Source organism: Alligator mississippiensis, chromosome 4 (assembly GCF_030867095.1).
Source record: "Alligator mississippiensis isolate rAllMis1 chromosome 4, rAllMis1, whole genome shotgun sequence".
NCBI classification, from domain to species: Eukaryota; Metazoa; Chordata; order Crocodylia; family Alligatoridae; genus Alligator; species Alligator mississippiensis.
This window is the reverse complement of record NC_081827.1, coordinates 115,476,468-115,499,215: the sequence shown is the minus strand read 5'-3', so window position 1 is coordinate 115,499,215 and position 22,748 is coordinate 115,476,468. Positions and strand designations below refer to the sequence as shown.

At 46.0% G+C, this 22,748-nt stretch overlaps 1 protein-coding gene and 1 long non-coding RNA gene across 8 annotated transcripts in view; one reads left to right on the top strand and one right to left on the bottom strand.

The window, feature by feature from the left end:
• The first annotated feature begins 2,623 nt into the window (after positions 1-2,623).
• LOC132250167 (uncharacterized) lies at positions 2,624-16,959 on the top strand. 2 transcript variants are annotated; one of them, XR_009461793.1, is made up of 5 exons: positions 2,624-2,800; positions 8,255-8,336; positions 11,802-12,200; positions 14,082-14,121; positions 16,896-16,959. It is a non-coding gene; the product is annotated as an uncharacterized LOC132250167 (long non-coding RNA). The 2 variants fall into 2 exon arrangements; XR_009461791.1 differs by having other exon boundaries at positions 11,802-14,121.
• Positions 15,417-22,748, bottom strand: part of IQSEC3 (IQ motif and Sec7 domain ArfGEF 3) — a 150,629-nt gene continuing 143,297 nt past the window's right edge. For 2 of the 6 annotated variants that reach the window (XM_019489661.2, XM_019489660.2), the window contains one exon: positions 15,417-20,593. In XM_019489661.2, the coding sequence (XP_019345206.2) occupies positions 20,156-20,593 (438 nt within the window). In that variant the 3' untranslated portion in view covers positions 15,417-20,155. Of the gene's footprint in view, positions 22,696-22,748 lie in introns of all 6 variants that reach the window. The other 4 variants (XM_059726495.1, XM_059726494.1, XM_059726496.1 and 1 more) reach the window with 4 other exon arrangements.

Below are 22,748 nucleotides of genomic sequence, written 5' to 3'. Positions count from 1 at the left end.
AATGGGACAGGGGGAAGGGAGGGGAGGGAGCTTGGTTTGGGGTTTACCCAGCCGGCCTCAGGGTGGCTCCAATCCACACTTCCTACCCTCCAGTGCAGGCTGGGTAAATCCCAGATGGAACTCCTTCCCCTCCCTTCTCCCCCCTCCCTTCTCTCCCTCCCATTCCAAAGACAGCACTGGCACCATGGCTGGGCTACAGCAGCCTAGCCCTGCTCCCCCCTGTCCACTGACACAAGTTAATGAAGGAGCTGTGCTTTGAAGCGCCTTCATCTGGACCCTTGTATGGTGCACTTTTAAAGTGTGATCAGGCACTTTTAAAGTGCTCTGCAACTGTGCTTCTCTGTCAGGACACACCTACAGAGTACTTCAGAGGTCTGATCATGTGACAAACTGTCACTTGTGTCAGCTCCCCCTGGCCATGTCCAGATGAACGTGGCCATGTGGTATGTGGCGCTGCAGACATGTGGCACCAGAGACATACTGTACATTCAGCTGTTCTAAACGCTACAAGGGAGCAGCACAAGGCAGGGCTTTTTTTGACTCTGGATATCCAGGGGTCAAAAAAACCCATGCAAAAAAAATGGAGTGGCACACATGGGGGCAGCGTGCACCACTCAAAACCAGAGCCTGGCCAGCCAGAGCCACACTCCAGCTGCTGGGCAGGCTTTGAGCAGCAGGATCACCACTGCTGCAGCCTTGGGAGCCCCCCAAGACTCCAGGTACAGCTGCTGGGGCCATCCCAGTGGTGGCCCCAGCCTTCCCTGCCCCACCCAGGGTAATCTGTCATGCACCAGAGGGTGTATGGCATGGGCAGTCCCCAGGGGCAACTAGCAGTGGCACAAGGTGCACCGCCTGTAGTTGTCCCTGGAGAACCAAATGTCCACGCTTGTCTGGATGCAGCTCCTGTATCCAGACTTGCCAAAGGCAAACAAGCTATGAATTACCTGCTCCCCTGCTGTCTCATGTTGGGCACCATAATAGCCACCTACAATGTGAGCTACCCCAGGATAGCTGCCTGTCTGTGCATTCCTTATCTTGGTGTAATTTACACTGATATATAAAACCAATGTAAATGACATCAGAGTATGGGTACTCTCATTCATGCCTTAGGGCAATAAAGGTAATGCTGCACAGTGGGAATCTTTAATTGTATATCTGTGACAAGCTACTAGTCAGATGAGGTAAATTTGTTGTAGTTGCCTTGACCTCAGCGCAATTCTGCTGATTTATTCAGAGCACTTGGCAGTACACACTCCATCTTACAAATTAGAGCAGGAAAATCCTACCTGATATAACCTGAATAAGTAGGAGTTATGACCCAGCTCTTTTAAACTGGCCCAGCTATATCAGCCTCAATAACTAAGGGTCTCTCCCCAGGAATTCAGGAAGAGTCTATACTATTTTTATGAAAAATATTTAATGATTTGCCTACTTTTATACTCTTTCCCACTGAAAATGGAGAGGTTAATTTCTTTCCTCAAGTGGTGATGACCAGCCAAGAGTTATGTGGATGCAAGAACTGAAGTTATGCTGCTCCCAATACATATTAGGTAGTAGGCATTGTCTATCAAGAATAGTCAATAGGTACATGGAGTGACCTTAGGGAGATAATAGGAGGCCATCAGTTGAGCTATTGAAAGAAGGCTGGGCCTTGAGACAAAAAACTGAAGTCTGAGCATACTAAGATCCTGTCATATCAGGACAGGAGTTCAGTTCTCAATGCCTGGGCAAGACAGGAAGCATGTACAGGCATGTAGGCTTTGCTTCATTTTTCTAATGTGTCCCCTGTTGATATAATCTGGTTGACTCATAAATGATGTCTTCTTTTAGAAAGGCTGTCATGTGTTGCTGCAATCATTTGCTGGTTATATGACTCCCAAAAGGGTAACAATCCAACAAGAAGCCACACTCTTTTTTTACCATTTGAAGGAAGTGCACTAACAAGCAATGGGCTAGGGACAGATATTTTAAAAAGCCTGAGCCTGAATTGATTCAACCTTTGCAGGTTAGTCTAACCTGGCTAAACTGAACCAATTTCCAACCATACAGACAATCCCTCTGGACTGAGGAAAGTCAGGCACATGCCTGCAGTGGCTCAGGCTGGAAGCTGGGGGGGTGCTAGAGAAGCCCTCCTTCTCCTTGCAGAGCTGAGCTGAGGGGGGTGTGGCTAGGTCCCAGCAGGGGGCTCTGATTAGGTTGGGGTGTAAAACCCCAGCCTGCCTGCAGTCCTAGGCTTTTCCCAGATCACTGATCAAGGGGAGGGAATGTTGTCAGCTCCCAGCTAGCACTCTGAGGCAAGGGTGGGGGGTGCAGTGCATGCATCTGTTGATGATACAGAGCTTTTCAATCTCCCTTCCTGCTTCTGTATACTGCCTGCAGCAAACTGATAGGCAAGCAGGCCAGGAGTGGCAGGGCTAATAACTGTCATCTCTATCTTGGTGTTTATCACCTGTAACAGGGAACCCTAGCCCTGTTACCAGAAGGCAGGTTGGCCCCTTTAAAACCAGAACTTTCTGGGCTTGGCATGCTGGTAAGTTTGGGGTTAAAAGCTGAGCCAGGCCAGCCAGTCAGGTGACTGGAAGGGGGCAGGCCAGGACTATAAAAACCCTGGGCTGGGCAGCAGTAGGGGTTCAGCAGCCAAAGGGGAAGGAGGGCATATAAGAGCTCCACAGAGAGGCTTGGTGAGGGGTCTAAAGGCTGGAGGAGGAGAACGATGGAGGATCCTGGAGAAGCAGAAGTAAGCCCAGAAGAAGGACTGTAGCTGATGGTGGAGAGCAGAAGCACGAACCCCTGTGTAAATGTAAGCTGGCATGCTGCCTTCTTTAATCATATTTCTTTTGGTGATGGTTATTTGCCCATGGACAGGACTGTTCATATTTTTTTGTTATTGAATAAGACTAGTGGTTTGGGTGAGGCTGTTGGGGGAGGAGGAGGCCTCATTGGAGCCCCACTATAGCGTGGGAACTCCGGTGCCTGCATAGGCACAGTATTTGGGGGCACAGGCCCGGACCCAGAGAGGGCAAGCCTAAAAGGCCAGGATGGCCCAGTGCACCCAGGGTGTGACTGTGTACTGGGTTTTTTTTTGGACTGGGATGGTGGAAGTCTGGGGCCATTGCCTGGCTTTGAGCTTGCAGCCCCCTGGCTGTGGAGCTGGTGGATGGGCCTCTGGGCCAGGGAGGCTGTGTTCCAGATTGGAGCAAAAAGGAGGGCCACGAGCCCCAAGACTAAAGAGCTAGAGCCTCGGAGTCAAACCTTATCTGGTGGGTTTAGACAGGGAGGCCTAGCTAGAGAAAGACTGTGGTCAAGGTTAGTGGTGGTGGAGGACCCTAACATACAAAAACAATAGGCAGTCTCCTGCTTACAAAAACATCAGTATAAAATTTCTATCAAGATGTGGCAGATGAGTAGAGAGCAGGACACGAGAAACCTTAAAGAGACTCCACATGTGCCCCACATAGGGCGCAAATAACAGGAAAGATGGCACTGAGGAGGGCGACCTGTTATATCACCCCTTTAAGAAAACTGAGGGACATTACCAGCTACCTGTTGATTCTGCCTGTTGATTCAGCATGGACCCAGCATGTGGTCTACTAGCTAATACACAGATACCTTCTGCACAAGGCAGAGTGGAGGGGGGAAATTCCTGCTTAGCAGGGAGTGGTGAGGGGGAGGTGGGGAGCAAACAGCTCTTAAATGGCTTTTCCAAAGAAGGACATTAAGCTACCTGTTGAATAGCTCCAAAAAGACTGTCTGCTTCTGTCGTCTCCCACAGCTCGGACTATAGCCAGCATGTGATCTGCTAATGGTGAGGTGTCTGTGAGGGATGGGGAATGCCTGCTTAGGAAAGAGGGGGTGGGGGGAGCAAAAGAGAGGCAGATGCCTGCAGAGACTGCTGAGCTCCAGCGAGGCAGGAAAGGGGAGGGGCCAGCCCTGCTGTGGAGCAGAGAGCCCCACCCAGCCAGAGAGCATGCCAGGATGTTGGGGGACTCTGATTTATCTTAAACCAGCAAGAGGTCTGGGACAGACATTGCATAAACCGGTTTGAGCCAAATCAGTTAAGTCTGATACTACATTCAACCAGGTTCATCTCAAACCAATTATGGCCATTTTGAAACTGGTTTATGTACACTGAATGTCTGTTCTGTTACAGGTGAAACCAGTTTCTGATCACTTAAACCAGTTTATATTAGGGCTGTGTGAAACAGCATCGTCCCATTTCGCCTTGAGTTTTGACGGTTCGAGGGAACAGCGTTTCATCTCAAATTTCATTTTGAGTCAAAACAGCTGTTCTGTTCCATTCCATTGAAACAAAGGCTGTTTCGAGTTTCGCTGGTGATGGGAAGTCAGACCAGCTGGGTTGACTTCCCATCCCCAATGCTAGATCCGGCCAGCAGTTGGAGGCAGCCCAGCTGGGCTGCCTTCCTGCCCCCATGCTAGATTTCCTCCAGGGTGGGAGGCAGACCAGCTGGGCTGCTTCCCCAACCCCTGTGCTAGATTGTGCCAGAGGTGGAAGGCAACTCAGCTGGGCTGCTTCACCAACCTCTGTGCTAGATCGCCCCCAGGGCTAGAGGCAGCCCAACTGGGCTGCTACCTTGACTCCCATGCCTGATCACACCGGGGGCAGGAGGCAGCCCAGGAAGCTGGGAGCACAGGTCAGCTGATTGGGGGTCCCAGCTGGGGGCACTAAGTGAGCTCCCCTGACTGGGAGCCCCAAGCAGCTGACCTGTGTTCCCACCCTGTGCCCCTGTGTCTGAGAGCCCCTCAGCTGACGGGGCTCCCAGCCACAGGAGTGAAAATTGTTGATGCAGGGGAAGCTTGGGATCATGATCCTGGGCTCCCTCTGCAGTGGCAATATTACATGGTGGGATCTGATGCTCTATCTCACAGTCATACCTCTTGCCATGTGCCTATGGCACAGCAGAAGGCACAATTGTTGGGATCACGCATCAGATCCCATCGCACCTTCTTTTTAATATGAGTGAGATTGGGAATGAGCTCCCATTTTGGCTATTTCTGTTATGTACCTGGGGGTAGTTTTGTCCAAGGTATGGTTAAGGGGTTATTGTAATAGGTATATTTTCAAAAACAACAACAACTGAATCTTAATTCTGTTTTAAATGAGAGCTTAGCTGGCAGAACATGGTAGAAAGCAGCAAGAATCATGGCGAGTCCCTAATTTTTTCTAGATCTTGGTTCTTGTTTTGCTTTGTTTTCATCACTCCTTCATGCTTGAATTTCTGGAAGGCGTTGCTATGTGTATTTCACTCAGACAGTTATAATTTCCCTAATGCAAACTCCCAGCAGCAGCTGCTGTTCCCTCCAGAGCCCTTTGGCCTAGCCAGGAAAGAGAGACACAAATGTGCAATATTACAAAAGCTTTAGGGCTTTATAATTTTCTCTCAAACATCTTGGTAGGTGCCACTAAGTGTGCTCAGCAGCCATTATTTATTGTTACCCAACCTGCTGGTGTGGGGGTCTCTCTGGGAATTATACTCAGGATATTTCAAGTTTTAGCTTCTGTGGGGGGTTTATTTATTTATTCATTTATTTATTTTGCTGTAGCTTCAGACAAAAATGTGAAGCTAAATTTTCTTTCTTTCTTTTACATTGGGAACATTTCCCATAATTTCCTGTAATACAAAGGGAATTATCTCAAACTTTGCATTTAAAAAAAACTTCATGAAGAGTCCAAGGTTGGTAATTTTTACCTTGAAAGAGAACAGTATACTGAAGTTAGAAACATTGGAAAAAAAGATTGGAATGGAAACTAGTTCGTGTTTTTTGCTGCATTTCAAAGCCCTGCTGTGAGGTGCCTGCAGCTTTTGTATACAGTTTGAATGGAGCCAGGGCCCTCTTATGTCCTGTTATAGGATGAGGTGGAAGGCAAACTGTTCTCGAGCCAATAAGCAGCATGTAGCCCAAGCTGCAGCTGTATAAGCACCAGGGTAGTATGTAAGGAAGCAAATATTCTGACAGTGTGGAGATGGATACAGGAATGGTGGATATTCAGTCTGAGACATATCTGAATGCTGCTGAGCATCTGCAGAGAACTGCAACTCCTGTTTGGTATCAACTAGTCTGATTGCATAGAGTGTTAAAGACCAGCCTCTCCCACTGAAGTTGGCAGTATTTGAAAGATGTCTGTGCAGTGGCTTGTAGGATGTGCTTACAGTCTTGCAGGAAGAAGACCTGAGGGAAATGCAGGTGCTTAGTAACTCTTAGAATGTGGCCTCATAGGTGAGGTTCTGTCTCATTTAGGGTGACCATATGTCCAGGTTTGGCTAGGACAGTCCTGGATTCTGTAGGCCGGTCCCGACTTGTTGGTTAAAAATCCCAGGCTGGAGTCTGATGGCGAGGCACAGCCAAGTGGTGCACCAGGCAGGCGGGTGGGCAGGCACCACTGCTGCTGTGTGGGAGCAAGGAATATAGAGACCTCAGATGTGGCATCTTAGATAGGGTGACTGACCATAATACATCTGCCCACCTTGCTCCTGCACAGAGGCCCACCTCCCTGGCACACCATGCCACTCTACCTCCCCACTGGACTCCAGCCTGGGACTTCTTGACCAACCAGCTGGGACTGGCCTATGGAAACTGGGACTGTCCCAGAAAAACCAGGATGTATGGTCACCCTAGTCTTATTTCCTTATTGCCTTTGCCCTATTGTTGGCATTGACTTAATGCAGTTGTCCACAAAGTAGGAGTTGTGAATCCATGTTTGAGTGGGGATGTGAGCCAGATGGAAATCCAGTCACAGAAGTGGGGCTTGCAATAGGAAGTGGAGGTCATGAGTGCAGATGTGGGGTCAGCAGCAGCAAAGTTTGGGAACTACCTTAATAAAGGACTTGTATGTTTTCAGCTGATGCCTAATGACGTGGTTAACAGAGTTTGTTAATGAGACCTGATGTAATGAAAACCTTCACAGGCAGCTAGAGTCTTCCTGTTAGAAGTCAAGGCAACAGATAGACTGTTTGACCCCAGCTGGTCCCAGTTAACTGTACACATGTGATTGCTGGGACATAAGCAGCACCCCACATAGTGGGTTACACAACAAAACAAATCTCCTCTCTGTCTAGTCCTAGATTTCTTGTACCTAGTCTGAATGCTGACTCCTTGCACCTAACCTAGCTCCTGGTTGCCCTAGTTTCTAAGTCCTTGTACCTGGTCTTGTACCTTTTGTCCACCTGGCTTCCTGTTTCATGTCCTTATCCTACAGGATTAGTTCTCAGCCCCTGGCTTCCAGCTCCTGCTTTCCATTCAAGTTTTCTGTTTAGTCCTAGTCCATGATCTCTGAGTCTGGCTCCTGGTTTGTGACGCTTTGCTTCCTGACCTTGCCTATTCCTGATTCCTGGGCTCATAACTCCCTAGCTCCAAGCCCTAACTGCTAACATCCCAGTTGTGCCCCAGACATTTCCTCTCTAAAGCTGGTCTTGCAGCTGGTGTCTTCAGGTCTAAAATCCCACTGGTGTCTCCTCCTGGTATTATCACCTGACATGGCCTGTAAGTTGGTTCTGCTTCAATGAAAGTACTGGTTTATTGTTGAGAGCAGTGACCATTCCTGGGGTTACTCCCTGCCTCCTCCAAGTAGAGTTCTCTTTGCTGGTTAGGGGCAAAAGTGCTGCTGCAGATGTGTGGGCTGGAACCTGAGATCCCTCAACTAACACTCACCATGCTCTGAAACTGAGTGAGTGAGTACTCGCCCCCTGTGAAAAGGAGGTATATAAGTATTAGCCACAGCTGGTGTCCATATCTCCTACTTATGCCAGAATGGAAAGAAATTGATAAACTATACCCAGAGTGCAGTTTGCTTGTAGCTCAGGTGTTGGGCAACAGACATATATACGCAATTCTGATTTCACATCTATGATACATAGCATCTCCACAAAATGTGGGGGAAAGAACCTCATGTTATATTTCCATGAAAATCAGCCAGTATTTTGGATTGCCTTTGTAAATCTATGCATCTGTATGCACATATGTACATTTGCATATGCTATGTAAGGCATGTCCTTATGTACAGACATAAAAAGGAGCCATCAGCACCGGAGGCAGCCCTGTCCCAGGATCAGAGGATCTGGCTTGTATTCCTGACTTTGGGTTTGCTCTATGCCATTCAGTAATCATTTAACTTCTCTGTGCCTCAGCTGGCCCATTTGTAAAATGAGAGCAGTGGTTAGTTTTCCTCCTTTGGGAAATGCTTAGGACAAATATTCAATGCAAATTCTAAGTATTACTTGATGCATTTGTGTCTTAGCATCCACAGTAGATGACTTCTGTCATAGAAGCTTGGGAACACAGGACTGAAAGGGACCAGCCGAGTCCAGTTCTCTGCTATGGTGAGCATCCCATTGTGTAATCCATCTGCATATTTACCAAGTTTCATCTGAGACGTGTTAAGGTTTTTGTGCCCATTATCCACTTGGAAGGCTGTTCTAGAACCTGAGGAAAGGTTAGGAAACCCCATGGCCATTCTTAGGCACACTTGAGACAGATCTAGAGAACAATGGTGGAGGATACTATCAGAATAGCTTTGCTGCTGCATTTCCAGGTTTGGCATATGCAAGCAAGAGTTATTATGGCTCTCTCCAGGAGCACCAGGGATCCAATGTAGACAGTCTTCTCCTGTACGATAGGATCTCTGTTTCACCACTCATCTGGGTATCCCTTCTCTAAACCTATTCAGTTTTGGATTCATTTTTCTTGTAGTGGATGTTTTTCTTATTAGTTCCTAAGTACATGGCCCTACATTCTGTACTGAGATGTTATTGAACTCTAGTCCTCAGGGTCATTCAGACCTTCCTATACGATATCATAGCCCACTATAGACAGTGCCTTCTAGCTCTGTGTCACCTGCAAAATTTGTCCTTGTACTTCTAGTTTTTGTGCCAAGGTCATTAATGAAAATATTCATTAATATAAGATCATTCCCAGGACTAATTCTTAAGGGACTCTACTCCAATAACCTCCCTCCAGCCTGATATTTTTCTCTTTCAACATTACCTGTTGTGATCTTGCCCTGAGCCAGCTCCCTTCCGATATTATAGTTTCTCCACTAATCCCCATCTGCTCTACCATAGTTAATAGTTTCCCATGTGGCACCATATGCTTTATTCCAGTTGAAAATTATGAGATCCAATTGAAATAGGTGAGATCCACATCATGTCCTTTGTCTAGAAAATTATTAATCAGATCAGCAAAAGGTATTAGGTTAGTTGACACGATTTACCTTTGGTAAATTCTGTTGCATTGAACCTGTTTTCTCTTTACCTCCATGTCTTTAATTAGAACCAATCTTGAATGAAAGGATAAAGTCTTGTGTACTACTGAAGTCAGGCTAACAGGTATCTGGTTGCTCAGATCGCTCTTTGCCTCTCCTTAATGGTAAATGCTACATCTGCTATTCTCCAGTCACATAGCATTACTCTCAACTACAGAGATTTATTTAAAATCCTTGCTACTGAATCGAACAGCATCCCCACATCTTCTTTCTTAGCTCTCTTCTTCTTTGGATAGCTGAAGAACCTTTTGCTATTTGTTTTAATATCTTTTGCAAGGTTAAATCTATCTTGACTTTGGACAATTGTACTTTAACTAAAAGCTTTGATCTTCAAAACAGCATGTTTTGCTGATCAGCCCCTTTTCCATTCCTTGTGGGCTTTCTGCTTATTCTTAATAGCCTTTCTGAGCTGGCTGTTAAGTTCTGATCTGGAACTCCTTCCTGCAAAAGTCTTCTTGGGGGTACATTCCTGATAGTTTGGGCACCTTTTACTTGAAGAAATTTCCAGACCTTCTTCACATTCAAGAACCTCCCTGTGCTTCTTGGTGTAGCTGAACTTACTAACTAGTTTTCTTATTTTATTAGTTTGTTCTTTTGAAATTTAGAACCTTTGTTTCTGAGCTACTTTTATTTATTCTTCCATTTCAATTTATACTGAATTAGCTCATGATTACACAGTCCAGTTATTCTCTATGACCAGCTTCTACAATGTTCTCATTGCTCACCAAACCCAAGTGTAAAGTAGCATTATCATTTCAGTAGTATTTGCCTCTCTCTAATAGCATAGATATCTCAGCCCATATACCAATCCAACTCTGGGGCTGTGTAGCAGACACCCAGCCCCACCCAAGTAGAGCCTCTATTCTCATCCCTCCCCAAAGTGAGTTTGCTCCAAACATTTATTTTTATCCATGTTATCTTTCTTATTTTGTCATAGTCTATCATATCATTGGAGTATAATGCTGCCCCCAAACCTTTAACATTTTTTCTTTCTCAAACAGCACACATTTTTCAGTCTTGATTGCCTTGCTACTGTGCCTGTAATATCCAGATTCATGTCCAGCAGTAGTAGCTCCAGTTCCTGCATTTTGTTCCTAATGCTTGTATACAAAGCTCCTAATACTTGTATACAAAAATGTCAGTTGTTTCTGGCTGACTATATCCATATCCTACCTGGATACAAGGCATAGTGCTATCACTAACTGTTTGACTGTCTGAGCTCTCTTCTCATCTATGTTAGCCCTTCCTTCCTTCTTTAACTTTCAAAGGGACTGCAGCAGCTAAGCAGTCTTTTGTCCTAGCTGAGATCAGCCTGCATGGATCATTTCCATTCACCACATGTGTAGACTGTAGGGTCATTAAAACCCTCCTATAGCTCTGTGGAAGAGATAATCAGGCTATGGGAGAAGCCCCTTCCAATTGGCTGCCCTTCCCTGCTTCTGTAGCTCCTCAGAAAGGGCAGGCAATCAGAACTTTCTCTCTTCTTGGGAGCAACTGCATCCAGAAAATGCACATGCATCCTCTTTTTGGATAGGACTGCACCATGAGAGCCTCTCAGGACTTCTAAGTCCCTAAAGCAGGTTAAAATCTTCCCTCCCTTCCCCTTCTGCTCAAAGGCACCCCACATCCTTGCCTTCCCTGCCTATCCCCCTGCCTTTCCCCTGCTGTCATGGGGGTAGGGAAGCACCAGAATTTGGAAGCAGGGCTCAGCTGGAGACCTGGACAACGGCATCCTGGGGATGGACAAGGGGTTCCCCTTCCTGGCATTGTAACCAGACAGAGTAGGGGGAACTACTCTTCAGCTGCCCTGTTGCTGCTATCCTCTTGCCAGCTGAGACCAGTCTCTGCTCAGCCAAGCTGGCTCTGGAGCATCTTGCCCCCAAACAGTGGAGAAAGCAGCAGTGGCAGGCAGGGGACTGGGGGTGGGAAGAGGGAAGAGAAGGGGAGGTGGCAGTCTCTTAGTAGGAAGGGGAAGGGAGGGGGTATTTTAACCTGCTTTAGGGACTTTAAAAAGGCCCCAGAGACTCCCATGGTGCAGTCTGCCCACACTGGTGGGGACAGAGGAGGCTGGCAATAAGGGATGCAGCCAGTCCTGAAGTGTGGGTTGCTGTTCCTTCACCCCCATTTTGAATAATTCTGGATCCACCTCATGAACAATGTGTGTTTGAGCAGGGGTCCTAGGATGAGTAAGTACAACTTGCAGAAGAGGGATGGGGTTGAGCAGAAAGAACCTAGCAATTCAAGGCAGGTTCACTCTCTCCTGTCCTCCTATGAAGGACATGTTGACTCCTTTCTGATTCTCCTTTCCATCTGTACAATATTTATAGGGTCCATAGTGCCTGACGGCCTCAGAGTCTTAAACATATTTATCATCCTAACTGTCCCAAGTGAAAGGAAAGTTCTACCCTCTTTATTTAGAGACACTAAGTAAATGGCTTAAAGTCCCATGGGGAGTCTGTGGTAGAGTAGGGAATCCAAACCTGATCTTCCTAATCTCTGGACCATTTTCTCTCTCCTCCTGCAGCTTTGAGCCTTGAAGTCCCTGCTGGAGCTGCACTGAATGAAAAAGAGCCCCATAGCTGTAGGAGAAACAAAGAAGTGCTGGGGGGCACAGAAGTGGGGAGGAGGATTGCAAAATTAACTGAAATAGAGCTGGAGGGGATGGATAATTAATTAATTGGTGTTTGTGTTTTTGGGAGGAGCTGGAAGCTCCTGCACCATCAAGCCGCTTTTAATGCAAATTAATGTAATTTTATCACCAGCTGTCAGCAGCTACTATCTACACAATGCCTGTCATTCTTCATTCATAGTCCCTCCAGACAGAAGCAGCTTATCTAAGGGAGCTGCTGAGAAGGCAAAGGACTGGAAATCTGGGGAATGAAATATTTTAACACCTGTTACATTTTTTCACAAAGTATGACAGGTGAGCTATTCTATTATTCACTGAATAACAGATGAAATTCTATTAAATTAGCACAGACAGACAAACGGCCTGTGGTGACTTCTGTATCATGAGTGCAGAGGTATGTGGGTGCAAAACCCTTTGGGCACTGAGAATTACCACCATGGGGAGAATTTTTCCTGTTGCTGGTGCTTGTGTGGGGATCTTGTTCTAGCAGAATGTCTTTGGCTACTCACACCAAACCTTGTTCACTTGAAGATTTGTGGTGAGGAGTTGAAATGTATGGAGGAAATAAAATTAGAGTGCTGTTGTAGCCATATTGGTCCTACAAGGGGGCATCACAGCGGCCCCAGGGCACCTTCTTGTCATACCTTCATTGTGTGGACTCTAAGAAATGGTACAATTGTTTCGTGAAATAATATCACACATGGGATTTTTAGCTCCAGTGCTTGCAATGAGCTATGTGAATGTCAGCCTCACTACTGCCCTGAATGATTCTCATTGACTGAAATAATAATGGGAGTAGCACCTGAAGCCTACATGCTGAATGAAAAATAAAAAGGTAAACAGCTAAGGGAAAAGAAAAGCATAGAAGTTCAAATAAGGTCCCCTCTGCCTCCACAAGCAGTGAAAGGAGTAGGGCCTGCATTTAAAAAAAAAAAAAACAAATAAAAATAAGCAGTAGGATCCATCTATCCTGTTGCTATGCTCAAGTTTGTGGGTTTTTGATAACTTGAGTATGTGTTTTGTCACTAGACTCCTTGAAAGAAAATAGTTTTACACTGCATATTGGGAGCAGGTCCCTGCAAGTGTGTGAAATGTATGGATTTCAAAAAACAGCAGAAGCTTTAGGCTAGAATCTGATCTGAGTTACACTGGTTACTCCAGGGGAGTTATTTCAGAATCACACAAGTAATTAAACTCAAAACCTCGCCTGCAAACACATGCCCCATAGCTGCAGCCCATAATTTTCCATTATCTTCAGCCCTACGAAATCAGTGGACTTGCCCACATGGCTCAGGCATACTTGCATTAGTAAGGTATTCTTTTTAGGATCAGGGCATGGACTGGAACTATGTCTTCAGAGTTAGAGGCATTATCCCCTGGTAGTTTGAGAGGGTGTGATGCTTGAACCTCCAAGGAAGCACAGTGCCCAATCCCATTCTCACTTGTACCCATGTAGTTCCAATGATTTCAGCAGAGTAGTTGTAGATTTACCCTAAGGTTCAATCGGAGGAGAATCAGGCCCACAGGACCACCCAGGATGACAGCTCCTGCAACTTCAGGGGTGTTTGTTTTCCAGCAAGGCTCTTATTGGGGTCTGTTTAATGAAGTCCACTGAATGAGACATGGTGCATTTTGTTCCACGGAGACCCTCCCATTACTTAGGACTCATACCTTAACCTTTCCTGTAGGGCCAGTCATTTGTTGTGGTCTTGGGATGAGTGTTTCACCCCACATGCAACATAAGCAGAGCAGGGCACTTGAGCAGCTGTGGAATGAAGGGACAACATCTCCACACCTTGTTTGCTCAGGGCACTGACCCCAGTTCAGCCAAGCACCTAGGCACAAGCTTCACTTTAAGCCTACATTCAAAGTCTCCAAGTAAATTAAAATATTTCAAAATTGCTGTACCATATTTTTGGCCAGCCTTAACTGTATGGTATATAATATGTACACTGCATAAAAGTGGAGTCCACTTGTTAGTTTGTAAGTTCCTTGGACAGAGAATGCCTTTTGCTTCATTTCAGCGCATCACCCTTCAAATGGGGCCAGCTTTGGGGCACTACCCTCATTGCTAATGGTAATATTAATGAACCTACATGAGTGAAAGCAGGGTGGAAACAGGGTATACATTTATCACCTATTGGAAACCTGTTTTTATTGCTTTCACTTTTACAGTCAGGTGCATGATCTAACCATCAGACAGAAACATCTTCAGGTAAGCTCCTGTTTTAGAACATCATAGAAAATTAATTTGTTTGGGACAGGCTGACTTGTGTCATAATCTGCAGCTAGCATATACCTGGCACATGTGAACATGAATGTGAACCTCAGAGTGCCAGTAAGTTCCTTGTCATTGTTTCAAACTAAAAGGGGAATTTCATCCTGACAAGCTCTTCTTCAGGGGCCTCCCTGTCTAGGGAATGTTTTGTGGTCAGCAAAGAGTATCCCATGTGTTACAACCTTTTCAACAAGAACAAGATGGACTATCCATCCACCAGGGAGGTGATCTCACCCTCTGTGTACATGGTCGCCTACAAATGTTAAGGGGTTGAATCTCCCATGGGTGAGCAAAATTTTACATGGGTCAGTTTAATTAAGGTGATTGCTAGGCTTTTCTATAAAAACACCCATGTATAGGTTTGTGTGGGAAGTGCAGTTCTCCTACATGTCTCCCATCCAAAGATTAACAAAACCCAAACCTGCCTTGCTTAATAAATGCAATATGACACCAAGTATAAATGTATTGTGTAGACTAGCCTTCTTCCTGACTTTAGACTAACACAGCTAACTACCTCTCTCTGCCCAAGTATAAATGGTATGGTTGCAACGTTTGGGCACCAAATGATTTTGTGTGTCATGGGTTTTCTTGTACAAATAAACATGATGTAAATTTTGTATATGCACATACCCATCATTTGCGGGGTGTCCTTGTGGACAGTAGGTTTGCACGTGGTGCTTATGTGTAGTATGTATATTACATGTGTATGTATGTTACAGAGTGCATGAGTTTATTTGCTGCTTGCTTGTACACAACGCATTGGTATGTGTGGTGTGTGGAGATGCTTTTATCTGCAGAGTACACACATCTGCATGCCATTTGCATGCATGTGCAGTTCTCCCAAAGGTGCATAATGACACAGGCGCATGTAGCTGAATCCCTGCCGGCTGCCATGTTCCAGCACAATAGAAGGGCAGCACCTGCAGAGGGCTTGCTCTCCTACCCTCTCTGCCTCAGTATAGAAGTGAATTTGCACCAAATTGATTTGTTTCCATTTAGAACCATTTCTTCATGGTTGCCTATGAGTCTGACCCTTAGAGAGCCTGAGTACCATCAGCTCCTGTTGAAATCAGTGAGGGACAGATAGTGGCCACCTAGGGCTACTGTTTAAATCAATGGGAGCTGAAGATGCTAAACATTTGGGATCAGGCCCTTCATGCATGGCCTGTCCCATCCACATATGCAGATAGGGATGCAACAAGGCTGAGGCAAAGAAGACATTAGTGCACAAGTGACATATCTCAATATAATTTCTAAAACTCTATTAATTGAACAGATAAAATACTTCTGATCTATTTTTGTTACAAAATATTAGCCATTTGGATTCTTTACTAGGTGTGACCACACCACTTTTCTCAAAGGAAGCTTTCTTCAATGATATTTACAGCAGGAAACAGGTACAGACAGACAGAGACAGGTGCTCTCAAAAGCCTACACATAGGTAACAGTTTGATTGTTCTTAAAAAAGAAACATTCAGATGGGATGTGAATAAGTGGCAAAGGAGTGAGAACAGGGTAGCTTCAAAGTTGTTGTCCTAGGCATGGTCGTTGAAAAGCAGTCAGGAAAAATGGGCTACAGCCTATCAAGAATTACAAATGTATCTCAAGAGATACTTCAGAAGCCTCGGGCCCCTCCCCTAGCAAAATGTGCAGGAAGGGCCTGGGCAGGGGGTAGAGCGGGCTGGGGTGCGGGTTGGGATAGCCTAAAGGGAATAGCACAAGCTAACTCAGCAGAGAAATCCAACTTGAATTCCCATTGTCAAAGCAGAGATTCTCCCAAGCAATAGAGCAACTCCCACTATATGGGGCTGGATCCTGTTTTTAGAAGCACTACAAAATTCTAGGTTGAACCTTCTAAAAATATTAGAGTATAATAGACCAGGAGTCCCTAAGACATTGCAAAATGGGGTAGTGTTTTTCTATCAGAGGATGTGGAATCCTAAGGAGATTCCACTTGAAGAACAAACACACACCTACCTTGTGGGTAACAAGGAATTGTTGGAATTCTTTTGGTGATTCATGAGCATGCTTATGAAAAATCCTGCAGAATTGTGCAGTAGTGGGCAAAACACCAGAGTGACCTGCTTGTAGGGGAGGAGCCTGATTCTCCTTTCTTTTACACCAGTTTTCTATTGGGTTAACTCATGACATTTGCAAGAATTATTTTTGATTTACAGAAGTCTGAGGGAGAGAAGAATCAAATATGCACAGTCAGCTTCTGGGTTGGTGTGAATTGGCATAGCTCCTTATAGTTCAGTGGAGGTACTCTAGCTTATGGTAGCCAAGGATTTTCTTCATTGTGTTTTGGACCATTCCTGTAGAGTGTTGATTGTTTGATTGCTCCTTTAATCCAGAAAGAGCTGAATGCAACCACAAATGTCACCAGTTCAGTTTGGTTTGCCTAACAGGCTTTCACCTGATCTCACAATCTGAAAACTTCTACCAAAATAACCATCACTCATGGCTGATGATTTGCTTTGGGCTGTCTTTCTAATGCAAGTGGCAGATTATTTTCCTGTTGTTTATCAGGGCTTTCACTAACACTTGTTGAGTCTCACACTCTATCTGCCATCAGGTGATGTTCAGAATTATAGCTGTACTGAGTCTATGTGTATACATGTGTTTGTGAGTGGGTGGGTTATAACAGGGCAGAGGTTAGAACAGGTCAGACTGTGTACATACATATTTGAAAGTGTTTGTTACTCCACTAGACAGACCCAAAGGACAATCAGCAGAAGACCCCTGGCCACACTTCCCAGGCCTCAGCTACACAGCGGATTTTAAAGTAGCCTCTTTCACCAAAGGAAAACCAGGTATAAAACAAGCTGTTTCCAGCCACCTGGTAAACAAGAGGTGATGGCACGATACAGGATTGCTACATTTGCTTCTCTGACCAAATCCCAGGATCCAAAGTAACCTCAAGCAGGTTAGGGAAATGGAGCTATCTCTTCCAATCACATTCCTTCACTCATGTACGGGTAAATCTTAGCACTATTGTTAGCTTGCTTCTGTCCTTCATTCATTATTAAGGGGGAAAACTCATGAAAGTGTCTTCCATCTTCATGGCTTCACTGATCTGTTATACATAATGCAAACCTCTCTTGTAGGAACTTCATAGGCATTGCTATATTTTATCTAAAAAATTATTTCATCAAATACGTTAAGGTGTTCTTTGTCGTGCCTTTGTGTTAAATGTCAAATAAAATCTAATTTATTTATTTAAACACCTGCACACACACAAACCTTCAGTGGCTTAATGCACTTTAGAAAAACATGGCATTCCTTCCTGATGGAGGGGGAACCATTGAGAAGGAAGGAGATTGCCACTGCTACCTTCATATCAGCCATGAGGAAAAACAAAATTGCAGCAATTGCTAGCTAGCAGCACAATGGCAAACTACATCTGATGGATTTCCCAAAAAGGCTAAGGCCCAGGTCAAATGAGAGCCTAGGTAGGTGCACCTAGTAGGGAAGGGCTTGCTACAAAACTAGAGGGCTTGGTAACCAGTCTGCATGTCATATCCTGCTCACAGAAAAGTCAGGGCACATCACAGGAAGTTGGTGCCACGTGGACTCTTAAATCCTGTTGTCTTCAATGGGAGCTCAGCACTGGACAGGAGAACACCCCTAAAGCCTGTTCCACGATAGGTAAGGGGCAGTTTCTCAAGGGAGGTTACTTTCTAATTCTGTATCACCTCTCCCATGTCCAGACTTTCCTGCTATGCCCCTACGCTGGAATGGCCCATCATAGACATTACTGGAGTGTTGCTTATAGCTCCATATAATTTATATTTGGCATTAAGTATAAAAGTAGAGGCTTTATGTCCTGCTTCAGGTAGAAGCACAAAGCCAAGAAGAAAAACACAACATCTGCCTATTTGTGTCCCAGGGCAAACTGAAATAAAAGGAATTTCCAGAGGGAAGAGAGAGGGTCTAAAGGTGGGCTGGTTACCAGGTTTTCTGCTGAATGTAGGTGCTGCCCTTGGTACTTCAGCCAAGCACAGTTATCTCTTCCCTCCCCCAACCTTGCCCTGCTCCAGGTACTTTAAATGCACAAGCCCTTCAAACTGAGTGCTGCAGCAGAGCCCACAGACAAGCTGCTGAACTAGGTCTGACAGACTGTGGCTCTCACTTCTAGGAGTTGTCCCAGAGAAGTCACTGGGAACTGAATATGCTCGGTGGACCTAGCCCCAGGAAATTACCGCTCTGAGCCAACTGATAGAAGAGCCCTCTTATGTCTGACAGGGCTGCACCTACCCTGACATATTAAGCATCCTGTCACCAAAAGCCCCACCTCGCAGTGATGGAAATTAAAACTGCTGTCATTGGCATCTGGCTTCTGCATCTCAGACTGACATGGAAAGGAAAATCTTCACTCTCTCTCTCTCACACTCACACACACACCCCCTTTAAAATAAAAAAGGGCCTAACACTTGTTCTGCTCTATTTTAAGATCCTACAGTTTATCTTCCTAAGCCTTGAAAGGAGAAAAAGTGAGTGAGTGAACCCTAAAGCCTTTGAGCTAATTAATACCTTTTTCTCCTGACTGCACGAGGAGATATATTCCCACCTAAAATATAGCCTTAATTTCTTCTAATGCCATCTTTCTGCATGTCGACGGCAAAGGATCTAAGTTGTCATCTCCTCCTTCTGGAGCTGCTTCTCCCCCCACATTTTTGAAAGCTTTATTATGGGGAGAAAAGGGAGAACTCAGGGTTCTGGAGAGCGAGGACTGGGTCAGACCTCTTGCAGGAAGAGCTCAGTGAGCATCACAAATTAACCAAATAAGAGACCTATGCATAGCATTTGAGTGCAAGAGGCCTTCCAGTGGAGGTTTCCAAAAAGCCCCTTCTCTGTTCCACAAAAAGAAAAAGACTAAGTGAAGGGCTTCACCATCCCACAAGGTGAACAGGACATTTGGCTTTGCTTTGAGAATACAGAAGCTGGTGAGAAGGAAACACAAAATCTGCTGAGTGGGGGAGGCAGAGGAGAGTCCCCCAAATGCAGGAACATCCTTCTTTGTACCAAAACAGGCTAGTGTGTGTTTGTGTGTGTGTTTTGGTGGAGGAGAGTGCCATTCAACTCCATCCCATGGAGGAAAGGAGACACCCCTTGAAAGATTTATTGGTCTAATTTCTTTTCTCTGCTTTCCCAGCACTGCTTGGTGTTTCCTTTACTCAGTGTGCTCTGTAGATACTCTACCAGACAGGTGTATTTACATGTGATGAGTTCTGCTGGTTCTCAGCAGAGCTTTCTTGGTATAATGCTCCAATATAACAACAGAAACAGTTTTTGGTGTTCGGAATGAGGCCATCTTTGTGTTCTACTGCAGCTTAGGAAAGTCTCTCCTTCTCCTGCTCTCTGTCTCAGGACAAGCTGCTGAGAGAGGAGGGGATACCAAAGGGCGATGAGGAGAAAGCGTGATGAGTGTCACAAGTTCTCAGCTCCAGCTTAGCAGGCAGCGGCGGCAACAGTGGCAGTGGCAGCGGCAACTCCTTCTCCCCACCCCCAAGCTACCCAAAAATCAGTGCCCAAGAAAGGTGAGTCCATTCCCATCAGAGACTGGTGAAATTTGGCGTGGTAAAATCTGTCAGGATAAAGGCAGGGTTGGAGGGTGGAGGGAGAGGGGCAGAAAGAGCAAACTGAAGACAGAAAGCAAACAAAGCAATGAACAGTCAAATTTGTCAGGAGTGGGGCAGTGGCAAACTACCCTGGACCTTGGGGTGGTGGTGGGGGTTAAGCCTGAGCAGGAGGCATGTATGGAAATGCAAGTTCTTGGGTTGGCAGTTTCTATAGATAGCTCCTCAGGATGAAAATCATCTCAGGGGAGAGTGGGAGAAGCTAGGTCAGTTCATTCGGGGTTTTTTTCTTTTTTTTTTCTTTTTTTACTAAAAAATAAATCACAAACTAGACCTCTGTAGACAGAAAGGGTCCTGGGGAAAGTCTGTGCTGTTTGGTGCTGGTGGTGTGGCTACACTAGGCTGCGTGAGCCACTGGAGTACCTACGCCTCTGAAGCAGGGAGCTGGGGGGGCAGTACTGGTGCGGGTGGTTGTAGGGCGGTGGTGGAGGCGGTAGTGGGGGCTGATGGATGATTTTCACTGGGGTCCCTTGGAGCCCGCTGCCTGCGCTGCGCAAAGGGGTGGAGCTACAGGAATCAGAGGTGACGTAGCGGGTCAGAGTCTGGTTGAGGGCCGGCTCCATACGAGCGAGGCACGGCTTGTCCAAGACAATGACTTTGACAATCTGCTGGCACTGTACAAGTGTCCCCGCTGTGGCAGGGTATGAGGGCACCAATGCTGTCTCCAGCCTCTCCCGTGGCATGTTAGGACGCGTGCTGGGCGGCATTCCACTCTCGGGCCCCAGGGCGGAGTTGTGCTGGTACGTTTGAAGCCTGTTGTGAATTGACACCTAGTTTAGAAACAGTCAAAGAAGCATTAAATGTTACAAGACTTTTTCCCATCTGCTACTACTGGCTGCCCTGAGCCCCCACAACCTCTCCATCAACCATATCCCACCCAAAAGCACGATCCCCAGCTATAGCTCCCTTTGCCCTCCCAACAACTGTACCCATTCAGCCTCCCCATCTGGAAGTCAGAGACCCCATTCTCTCCCTCACATTAAAGGCCCAGTCAGCTTTTCCAAACACAGTGCAACTTTGATTATCCAAACATCATAAGAAGCACGAATAAATTGTGATGGTAGAGGCTTCCAAGCATTCTCATTGTAATGAACAGACCTGGGAGGTCATGCTCTTGTTATAGGCAGTGTGGGAAGGAGGGAATTGGATAGCAAGGTTTCAGATAATCGAGGTTGTACAGTTCTGTAAAATGATATTGGCTGAGCCCGAGAGAGACTCAAGCCCATCCCAGCTCCCCATCCTTCTAAGCAGAAAGGTGCACCACCTGGCTGGCTAATCTGTTTGCAAAGGGAAAAGCAGCAATCTGACAAACTCTAGCAAACAGCAGCTCACTCTCATTCATTTGATGGTTTGTAAGTGAAAGGAAATGATTAAAAACAAAAATTACCCAGCTAGCTTGTACCATGATAAAAGAAATTCATGATGAAATGGCAGCAGACTAGATCATCTCAGAGAATGGAAATGCTCTTCTGCTGAGGAATATTACAGGGTGATCAGAAGGGAGAGGGAAAAAGGCAAAGAGGGCTTTTGGCATCTCCACAGGCAGAGACCTGAAGAGAGTCACACGCCTGTGGGTACCTGCTGATTCCAGTGTGAAAATGAGGGGGAGTCGTACAGTGGAGCTTTTCATGGCTCCATGGTATCAAGCACCTCCCAGCATTGGAAAGCTGGAGGACAATGGACTGACTGACTGACTGGTGGCAGGGAAATGATGTGCCCCCTGGGCAAGACTGGGTGATGTCACCGTCCCCCTGGCAATGGTTAGCAGCGAGGTGGCAGATCTGTGCAAGGCAGACTGAGGGCCGGTAGAAAGGTGGAGCTGCCTTAAAAATATGGTTTCTACCAGGGACCATTTCCCCCTATTGCTTTGAAGGGGAAAGTGTGCCTGCAGGTTGACAGCATCCTTCTATGAGAACAGGGGTGTGTGGGACAGGGGTGGTGCCCCACTGGGCTGTCAGTCTATCTGGGTGATGGAATCAGACAGTGGCAGCTGGTGTCTGCAAGGAAGAGTGTGCTCAGCAGGAATAAGAATTGAAATAATTGAGTTTTCCACAGGAATGGGTCTCTGAGGCAGTGGGACCTCCTAGCAAAGAATATCTATTGGGCTATGATGTGCTAGGGGCACCAGAGTTCATGGAGACAAGTCTGCGAAGGGAAACGCCATCCCCAGTGGCTGATGTAGGGACTCTCCCGCAGGAAATGAACCTGTCTGTGGGGAAACACAGCTTCTCCTGCCTGTAACTTGAGAATCAATATATACAAGGGAAGCACTACATCAAGAGAGGAAAGAACTGCCCTAGGAAAGGGTTAATTTAGAGCAATGGAGATCTTCAGGGGAATGGAGATTTTCTAGGTGACAGAGCTATGGGGGAAGTTGTGCACCATTAAGGCAAGAGGGCTGTCTGCTAGGAGATAGCAATCCCTGCAGAAATAAGTACAAACAGGACAGCAGAGCTCCTTGCATAGGAAGGCAAGCTTTGAAGAAATGCTTTCCTGTGTACTGGGGTGCTGCTGAGTGTGTCCTTGTCCTCATTAAAGAGGGTGATGTCTAGGGTGACTGCAGAGCTTGTGCAGGGAAGCTGGGTGCCGGGAAGATTGCAAGGGATGCTGCATGGAGTTAGCGATGTCAGTGGCCTGTCAGGGGAGTCTTTAGTTGTGTTTTTGCTCTCCCTTTAAGCAGTAGGGTGGGTTAGTCTACGGCAGTTGGGAGCTCAGTCCATGAGGGATGTTACAGTTATAAAAACGGATTGAAAATGCTTTGAAGTTTAGTTTGGATGTGAAAGTTGTATTACCCGTCCTAGCAGTAACTTTTAATTGTATCTCTGGAAATTGGTAAAAGTGTCAGTCTGGCTGGGGAGGCATTGATTAAAACCTGAGAAAAGAAACAACAGAGAATGTGAGAAGAGCTGAAGTGAGAGAGAATTA